The sequence below is a fragment of the Heteronotia binoei genome, chromosome 4 (genome assembly GCF_032191835.1).
Source record: "Heteronotia binoei isolate CCM8104 ecotype False Entrance Well chromosome 4, APGP_CSIRO_Hbin_v1, whole genome shotgun sequence".
NCBI lineage: Eukaryota > Metazoa > Chordata > Lepidosauria > Squamata > Gekkonidae > Heteronotia > Heteronotia binoei.
The window spans coordinates 116,099,716-116,109,290 of record NC_083226.1 but is presented as its reverse complement, the minus strand read 5'-3'; the positions used below and the strand labels follow the sequence as shown (position 1 = coordinate 116,109,290).

Sequence of the window (9,575 nt, the reverse complement as noted above, 5' to 3'; positions counted from 1 at the left end):
GGCCAAGGGTGGTCTTTGAAAACCATGTACAGATTCCAGCTGTTTCCAAATGTGGCAGCTCATCCATTAAATGGGGGTTGGTTATAAGGAGCTTAGGCCGCCTCTGTGAAATAACTTGGCAATCAGACATCTAAGTGTATGCTGGATGAGGAAGGCTGGCCACAGCAGGAAGGTTTTCCAGCCTCAGATGCCTGCAGGGTAATGGCTAGAAAGTCCATTTCATGGCACTGAGGGAGTCACTGATAAAGCCCTGTTTTGCCCAGCCAGGGATCTAACATCACTCCGAAATGCTCCAGCTTTGTCTGCTGCCTGAGCATACTTGAAAGCTCATTCCCCATAGCGTCCAGTCAGGTATGAGGCAAGCTGGTGCTGAACACAACTGGCTCTTTGTTCACAAACCTGCCTTAAGATGTCTAGGGGCCCCTTGCTCACACAGAGGGCTGCAGAAGGTCCCAGGTTCAAAATGCTGGATGCCCAGGCTCTTGGGCAGCAGGTGTTGCCAAAGAGCCTGGGGGAAAGCAGAGCTGGCTAGACCACTGCATTCCGGTTCAGTTCAAGGCTGCCTTGGTACTGAGGCCAAGAGGCAGCTGGACTGGGTCGGTGTCTGAAGAGATCCTGGGTGGGTTGCTCTTGACAGAGGTCTAGAAAGAATCCACGTGGCTGTAAATATAAAAGTAAACCAAGAGAAAGTCATTGGAGGGGGAGTAATTTGTTTTGATTTATTTATTCTTCCAGGGGATAGAATGCAGGTGGGAAAAAGCGCTGCGTGCCGTTTCCAGTGACCTTTGGATTTGAAAAGCCACTGAGAGCAAATCCTCTCGCTTGACTTTCGCCCGAAGGTTCGCCACTTGCCTGTCTGCTTCCGACCGCCTGCCAGAAAGCCACTTTTAGGGGGGAAGTTTTTGCAGGAAGGTGGCATCGCAGAATGAGAGGCTTTGGCTGCGAACAAAGGGACTTGGGTGGGGGAGAAACGCGGTCCGCACATAAACTCTTGCAACAAAAGTAACCAGCCGGCCGATGGCCGGAGACGGAGGTGGTGCGCTGGCAATAAAAGCGGGGCGGGGGGGGGGGATTCAAAGCGGGAGAGGCTCGGTTGCGCTGCTAGTTCAGAGATGGGAGGGAGGGAGGGGAAATTTTGTAAAAGGCAGGCAGAGAAAGCCTTCTTTGTATAATGGCTGAGGAAGGGACCAGAAGGAATGGCCAGCTGATCGTCCAGATGTGCAGGTACATTCCAGCGGTTTCTTCCCGCTGGAGGGGCGGCGGGGGGGAGGAGGAGAGAAGCGAGTGTCTGGGAGCCCCCCCCCGCCTGCCCTGCCCGCGCCTCTGCCTCCCGCCTTGGCGAGAGCCCATCCCGCTGTCATGAAAGGCGCCTCCTCCTCTCGCCTCCCTTTGTATCGGATCTCCGCGCGAAAGCAGCGGCGGCAGCGCCAGGCTCTACGGGTCAGCCGCTGGCTCGCCGCTCGACCGTCCCCTCTCCCCGGGCGAGCGCTGCCGGCCTGGGCCCTGCGGCGACTCCAGCTGGGCAAACGTCAGCGATGAAAGTGACGAGACGATGCTGGCGGTGAGTTGCGTGTTTTGGGGCGGGAGGAGGAGGTCGCGGCTTCCCTCCGCTCTCGGCGCCAGGGCAAAGCAAGACGGCCAGCCTCCACCGCCCCCGCCCCTCCCCTCCCTTGTGGCGCCTGGGGCGAACCTCACACCTGGCGGGAAGGGGGTTGCGTCGCAGACTCGCCACAGCAGCCTCGGTCTGCCGCTCTTCCGGCTGCCGGGAAGGAAGGACTGGGCGGAGGCAGGGCTGGTGCTTTTTATGCCCAGCCCCAGGCCGGCAAGGAATCCTGCAGGAGCCCCTGGGCAAGCCTCTGCTGCTTACGCGCCAAGAGGTCCCACCGCTGAACACCAGGCGACTCGCTCGCCGGTGCATAGGAGTGCAGCCAAAGATCCCCAGAGAGCTGCCCGGGGCGCTTTGCAGAGCTCCAGCGATGACACTCACGGGGGATTCCTAGTCACAGGGGCGGTTTTTCTGAACACCTTGTCAGTTTATTGCTCAGAAACTCGCCGCGGCTTAGTTCTTGGCTCGGTTTGCTGGGGAATGGGGAAGGTAGCGTGTCAGAAATGCGAGAGAAGAGCTAGACGGGAAAGGGCCCAGTGTGGCTCTCTAGAAGTCAGTCGCAAGTGGGGTGTGCAGCCCCATTGCTCCTACAGTGCAAACCTAGCGACCCTTTCCTGGGAGTAAATCCTGCAAGGGGCCAGCTGATCATCCAGATGTGCAGATACAGTCCACGGTATTTGCTTCTGATCGCTCCCTTAGCCCCAGACACTTACTTGGAAGTAAGCCTCGTGGCTTTCAGTCTACAGCGAATTGTGGTTTAGCTGGACGGCGGCTGGAGTGAATTGGTGGAAAGGCGCCCTGGTAGTTGCTATGATCCCAGCCTAGGATCCGTGCATCAGTAGGCTCCGATCTTTAAACTATTCTCCCCGGGTGTACCGTGTACCTGACTCTCAGGGGGCCGATTCTTCTGTCTACAGCTCCCAAACCAGAGTTCCTTGAAAGCAAGAAGTCCTGTAGACTTAAAGCGGGGCTCTTCTTCACTAGCAAGGCAAAAGGTGCTCAGGATCTCAAGAGCAGAACGGGTGGCCAGTAGCTTGAAGATCCGTTTCAGGGGTTCTCCGAGCCGGGCCCAGAGAGTAACCCAGCCAAGTTTCCTGAAACGAGTTCGGTTGTTTGTTTCTCCTTGCCAGTTTCCGAGCAGCTCGAGAGCTGCCTGCCTCCTCCCGACCGCCATAATCAAGCCTACGTTTGCCAGCTTGAAAAAGAAAAAGAAAGCTAAACACGTTAAGATGCCGGCAGAGTGCTTAAAGCTGACTGGCTAATAAGAGGTTAACTTTCCTTTGCAGGGACAAGCGCGCTGGTTTCCTGAGATAAATGAGCAGGAAGCGAATCGCTTCCCCTGCTCTGGCCAGAGGCTCTCAAATGCTTTTTGCACCTGCTACTCTGCATTTTTTCAGTTCACCGCTCCAATCCCCAAGATCGCATCACTTCCTTCCCGGCAGGCTAGATAGAAATCCTTTTTCCTGGCCTCCGAAGAGGAGCCTGTGGCAGCTTCAGAGTTTGTTTCTGAGGGGGGGTGGGTGGGGAAATTTTATTATAATTGCTGATCAGGTCCTGAATCTCCAAGTGTCTCATCCTCTACCATGCAGGATTGACGAGCCTCAGGATCCGATCGGCGACAGAAGGGTTAAAGATGATGTAAGTACGCAAGTATTTCTAGGCCGATTTATTAAGCGCTGTTTGTGTCGCGGATACTCCGAGGAAGGGCGGAGAAGCAAAACAATGGCGGGAGCAAGAAAGGGAGGTGCGCCTAATGGAAGGCTCCGGGTTCGATCCCTGAACAGACTCAAGCCGTCTGTGCTTCCACAGATCCGGTTAATAGTCTTCCAGGATATTCGTGTTGGCAAGGCTTTCTGCAAACGAAAATAACAACCTGGAAGCAAGGGGGTGGGAATACATTATAGCTCAAAGAAACCTGCAGCTTGCTTTAAATCTACTAAAGTTCCTTATAAATGGTCAGTTTCATGCCCGCCCACCAACCCACTTTGGTATCTGATGCCTTCCTTGAAACTAACAACCCAGTCCTAAATCCCATTGAGTTCAACGGGTTTGTTCCTAGGTTGCAGAGCAACGATCGCAGCCAGGATGGAGACTTTCCCTTTTAAAACTAGCTGGCATCTCTGAACACACCTCCTGCTTGGAAACTCCCACTGACTGCTTTCAACTGAGCCTGTTTTTAGCTTAAATGGGTCAAAGGTTTCTGATCTCTTTACTTAGAAGTCACTTGTTACTGAAACCAGTGGGAGAGTCTTCCAAATAAATGAGGTTGTGATCATTATGCTTTTCAACAGAGGTCCATCAAGCCAAAGAGATTACACAGTTTTGAAGAACAAGTTTTAACTCATTGACTGTTTGATTGTTTATTGTCCATTCAAATTACAATTGAAGCCTTTAGTATGTGTACAAGTCAAGGTGTGGATTTCAGCTTGAACCTTGCTTAAATCTCTCTTGGCTTGCTTTCTTAGCCTTAAAGAAACACATAGTTCAGGTCTAAAGTTGGTTACACTGTCTAAGGAGTTAGAAATCATGCTGTCAATGGGACAGCTATTTCTGTGGAAAATCTCTGGGTTGCTTCTTGTATACTGTTGAGAGTGAGTAGTAGGGCTATTGGCTAATCTGTCAAAACACAGAGGATCTGACTTCAGAGCAGGGACTAGATTCTTGGCCTGCACTAGCTGTCTGGTTTTGCTGACCCCTTTACAAGCTCATCAATCCATTTGATATGTCAGCATTTCAAAAGATCCCAGTCTTCAGTGACGGTAGATATGGCAGTCTATCAGAGACAGTGATATGTGTGTTTGTGTTACAAGATCCAAAGTTGCACACAGACCATTATACCTTGGATAAAATTGTGTTGATCTTAAAGGTGCCACTGGACTCAAACTTTGTTATACAAAATTTTTAAAAGCAAATTCAGCATTCTTTATATTATTGTAAAAGATGCAAAAGGAAATGATCAGAAAAAAAGCCCCCATCCCCCAATTTTACAACCAAACAATAAAACACCTTGTATGAAATGTAGCTTCTTTTAATGAGAGCTGTAACATTTCACGACTTGAATGTTTATAGTAACTCAAGAATGCCCTCTGCAGTGGGAGGGCTGTCATGGAACAGCAGAGAGAACTCCAAGCTTGCCTGCTGTGAATGTCGCCCTCAGTAGTGGGTTTCATAGGACTACTTGGGAACAGGCTAACTACTGGAAAATGGCATTTCTAAAGAGGAAAGATAAATTCTTTCAGTATTTTTTCTGCTACAGAATTCCTTATTTGTAACATGGATGTATGAGATTCAGCAAGATGACTGGGTGCCCTTCTATTTTGGCTGCTAAATCTGAAGGGGTGGGGTATTTCTGCTGCATCTCTCATTCTGAGCTCTTCATTTAAATTCAGTAAAAAATAAGGAAAGGTATAACTGCTGGGGGAAAGAAACCTGCTAACTAACAAAATCACACACCCCTCCCCAGTAATACTGTAATTGGTTTGTGGCAGGTGAAGTTCTAGAACAAGGTGTGAACTCTTTATTGTAAGCCCAGTTGTAATAGATGGGTGGAGACAAGTGGTCTATGGGCCTGAGCCCATAGTCAGTGTACTTGAGATTATCAGCTAATTTACTTAAACAGTCACATCCTTCTATGCCCATTGACTTTGATGGGCTTAGATTTTCAGGACTGCACTATTAGTTCTATGGAATTTGGTAGAATTTCTAATTATGCCTGTCTGGAAATTTGATAACTGGATCTAGTTTGTGAACACTATGATTACTTATTCATATATAAACAGTTACATTTGCATGTTTACAAGCTTGACCCCTTGTTGAAGGTAGAATGACTACATGTAGAAACTTTTGTATATGTAAGTCCCATGATTCTCAGCATAGCCTTCTTCCTTTTCTTTTTTCTTTTAAATAAACCCTTTCTTTTTCACTAGCAGAAAAGTTGGTTGGCTCCAACCCACTGAGTTTAGGATGGTGTTAATAACTGGAATTGCTTAATTCACACATCCAGTTCTATTCTTGATGCTGCCATCAAAGTGATGAATGGCTCTCTGTGTCAGCAATTATTCTAGTAGGAAATGGGCCAAATCAGTACTTTTTGCAGGAATCATCTTTGATATACGTAACTCAGGTACTCTTCAGGTTAGCAGGATCACAGGAACTGCTCCTGACCACAACTGCTGCCCTATTAATACCAAGACTATCCACATCAGTGTGTCCCCAGGGACATTTGCTCACAAAAGGGCTGTTACTACCTCACTCATTCCTGCCTGAAACAGGTGAAGTTTCCTGTTGTGCATTTGTATAGACCAGGCTGTGGTTTAAGGCTCAGTACAAGGCCTGTTAATACAATAGCCCTATGGATAGAGAAGACTTATTATGAACTGACCCTCAAAGAAAAATAGCTTTAGGGTTGACTTGCAAAACAAGTCTCCCTGACTTGAATGCTATTAAGATCAGGATACCAGATAGGGCTATTTTGAAATTCTGTAGCATTTGCTTGGCTCTTTTGCAGCTGGTTTATGAAAACTGTACTGTCCTAAGTGTAATCATCTAGCTGCCATTTTTTAGTGTTTTAAAAAGTCCAGCATAAATTACCCGGCCAATTTTAAAGGGCAATTTGAATTACTTGTTTTGATATAATTTTCTTTGAGCAAAGCCTTTTTCCTTTTGATTATCTGAGGAAAACTGGTTCCAGGTGACTTGTGTTTAGTCGATATATCTTGAAAAAAGAGAAAGCTGTTGAGAACCAACCCTGTAAAACTCTTCCGGTTTCTTAATCTCAAACCATGGGTACCAGTTGTCACTCTTCAATTTTGCATAATATTTTCTCCAAGCATCAGATCAACAGTTTGGGAAGAAGGGGGTTAATAAAAGCCTCTTGTCTGGCTGCCCCAAGGAGAGAGCTGCTTGCCAGAGCCGACAAACAGGAAAGTGTACTGAAGTGTTAAAGCAATTCACAAAGATTAGATTCCACTTTACACTCACAGATAAGGAAATTGGAGGCTGTTCGCCTTCCTACCTGAAGGCTTTGTGTCTTCCCCCTTCTTCAGGCTGCTCCTGTCTGCCATTTAACAAAGTTTGAGTCTAGTGACACCCTTAAGATCAACACAGTTTAATTCTGGATATAAGCTTTCGTGTGAAAGCTCACATTCATCAGATACTTTTTGTTAGTATACCACTAGCTGCACAGGGGAAGCTTAAGAAATGGAGCTCATCCAACATTGGTAGGTAGCATTCAATCCCCTACTACAGCTCATCTTTCCCAGCCAAGTTTACCACACAGTTCAGTTAATTCTTGCGTAATTTTAACAAGTTTTACATGGGAATCCTACAAATGCTTTCCTAGAGAAAAGTCCGATTGAAAAACCGTGTTTAGGATTGCACTGTCATGTCACCTACCTTACCACTCTCACTTCTACAAACGTTCCACTGAACAAAGCGTGGCTTGCTGCCGAGTAAATATACTCGGGAATAGACCGGAACTAGTTATTTGTGGATCCAGTGCAGGCCCGCTTGTAGCTTGTGAGTCAATACTAATTACGGACCTGTTTTTAAGAACACGCACTTTCCCTGAGACCAGCTGTTTGACTTACGGACTGCAGCTATCCTAGTCACTTGACTTTATTCCTATAAGCAAGTTGCAATACACGATCCTATTCATGTTGACTCATTAGCACTGGGGCAGTAGCATTCAAATCCGGGATCTCCTTGAAAGGAGTCTAATAGTAGTTTGTAATTTATGAGGTCCCGAGTGCCGAGAGATGAGCTCGGCAACAGCGCGCGTTGTGTTCCTTGGGCAGAATCCTCCGGCCGCTGCACAGTCAGGCCGCCTGTAACCTTGTAGCCGCATTCCGATTTGCGCAAAACAACTTGGCCTCCGTTCCAAAGCAGAATTCTCTGCTGGGCTCTACCAGGGGTGGGATTGGCTGCTCTGCCGAAGGGAACAGAGTTGAATCACGTGACTTCAGAACAACAGCTTCCATTACGCCAACTGAGCGCTCCTTTGCCGAATCTCTTGCACAGACTTGGTTAAACCGAGTTTGTGGGCTGGTGGAAAAGAGGCGCATCAGTAGGGGGGGGGGGGGAGAAGTATCAGCGGCATAGGAGTGGGCAGACCTTTCCCTCCGGGTAGGGAAGAAATCGAGAACAGGGACATGTTGTTCTTCTTATGGACTGTTGCTGTTGGGGTGGGTTGCTTACATCCCCCCTCCCCACTCTGTACCTTAAAACAATCGGCCCTTGCAAGCTGTAAACACCTCGGCAGCGGGCTCCTTGCAAATCTACTCCAGAAATTGGCTGACGTGGAGGGCGGATGTAAGTTCCGGCCTCCTATGAGGGTTGCCTTTGTCTTGTTGGACGGGCGGGCTGAGCCAATGAGAGCGTGTCGGGAGGAGTGTAGTGCTCTGGGAAGAAGGGGAGGGAGGCTGCGAGAGCTGGCCCTGTGTGCCGAGCTGAGATTGCTTCCAGTGCGGGGGGTGACGGTCTTCTCAGCTGCAGGGGATCGTTGCGCCCAGAGCGAGGCCGACGGAGAAGTAGCCCCAGCGTTCGTAATCGCCCCGGGTGCGCCTTCAGTCGCTCACTGGCTTTTGTGTCTGTTTCTTTTTCTCCTCCCCTCCATCGCGATGCTACCCTGGCTGGCTTCTGCGCCCATTCCCGTGTGGCCTGGCGGCCTCTTCCCACCGTGGGATTGACTCAAGGAGAAAGAGGAGGAAGCGCGGAGGCCCGATCGCCTGCTCATGCAGCAGTCCTGCCGCCGCCGCCCCCGCCCCATCGCTGGAGTTCCGACGAGCTGCATGGACGGGCATGGGGAGAGCGGCCCCTTTCTGCGCCAGCGCCGCCAGGGCTGAGCAAGAGTGGCGCCGCCGTCGCTCCCAGCCCCTGCCTGCCCTTGCTGTCTTCTTCAGCCTTGGGCTGCTACTTCACGCAGGTACTGCCGACGCCCCCACCCTCCTCCGCTCCCTGTTCTTGACCCCTTTCCGGGAGGGAAGCTTTCAAGAGGGGGGTGTTTGGGGAAAATGGGCCGGGGAGGGATACTAGTCCGGCGGTAGCGGGGCGGGCTGGACACGCTTTTTCTTTGGTTGTCTTAACACGCGACTCTTCCGTTGACTTCCTTGGGAGCAAGGCGAGAGGACTTAAGGCCATGTGTCGGGGCGAAGCAGCTTTCCGTCTGAAGCGGTGTGTGCGTGTGCCACTCACCCGGAGGCGGGATGGCGGGGCTTGTGGCCCCAGTTAGACTCCCCTCGGAGCCCTGCGCGTCGCACGCCTGTTTAGAAAGCTGGGGAATGTTGACACCGGCGCAGGCTCCGCTCGCTTCCCTCTCCTTGATGAAGCCGAGCAGTGTTCTCCTATTTAGCAGTCCAGCGTGAGAGGCCTCGGAGTTGGCCCGCTGGGGGGAGGGGGCTGCGGTGTCTGGGCGAGTTTGATTGGCACAGCTCCCCCCCACCCCCTCCCTGCCTGCCGCCTGTTTACTAAGTCAGCGCCGAGATCAGGTTTCTCCTCTCGCCGCCGCCTTCTCCTTCGCAGGCAGGAAGAGAGTGCGGCCTCCTGTAATCCGCAGCTGGCGTTGGAGGATCTTGGAAGGGGAAGGCAAGGCGAACTCAGCTCCGGAGAAAGTCGCTGGTTCTTCTTTGCAAATGGCATTTTAACTTGTTTGCGTGGTTGGAATTCATCCTCCCTCCCTCCCAGCGCTCTTTGGTAGGGCTTGATTAGGCTTGTCACCCTGTTTGTTCCTGCAGGATTCCGCCGTCTGTCAGCTGCGAGCAATTCATTATGGTGATGTGATGATGATGTTTCTTTTGGCCTTTGTTACCTCCGTCTCTTAAGGGGGCTATGGCCTTCTTCCCTTATTTCCCGATGAAAGTTTTGCATGGAAGTCCTATCTAGGCAAACTGTTGACTAAAAAGTAATCTTTCTAAGGCATTGATTGGCGCCTTTAAGAAGCTAAAAATAAAATCCGTTGATAAGAAGAAAGAGA

The 9,575-nt window shown here is 50.1% G+C and overlaps 1 protein-coding gene and 1 long non-coding RNA gene across 4 annotated transcripts in view; one reads left to right on the top strand and one right to left on the bottom strand.

Moving 5' to 3' along the window:
• The first annotated feature begins 3,148 nt into the window (after nt 1–3,148).
• RGMB (repulsive guidance molecule BMP co-receptor b) overlaps nt 3,149–9,575 on the top strand; it is a 29,906-nt gene continuing 23,479 nt past the window's right edge. Inside the window, exons 1-2 of one of the 3 annotated variants that reach the window (XM_060235644.1) lie at nt 3,149–3,244; nt 8,299–8,528. In XM_060235644.1, the coding sequence (XP_060091627.1) occupies nt 3,240–3,244; nt 8,299–8,528 (235 nt within the window). In that variant the 5' untranslated portion in view covers nt 3,149–3,239. Of the gene's footprint in view, nt 3,245–7,897; nt 7,916–8,178; nt 8,529–9,575 lie in introns of those variants that run through there. The other 2 variants (XM_060235645.1, XM_060235646.1) reach the window with 2 other exon arrangements.
• LOC132569506 (uncharacterized) lies at nt 3,951–8,069 on the bottom strand. Its single transcript, XR_009555268.1, has 2 exons — nt 7,824–8,069; nt 3,951–7,648 (listed from the first exon to the last, which is right to left on the bottom strand). It is a non-coding gene; the product is annotated as an uncharacterized LOC132569506 (long non-coding RNA).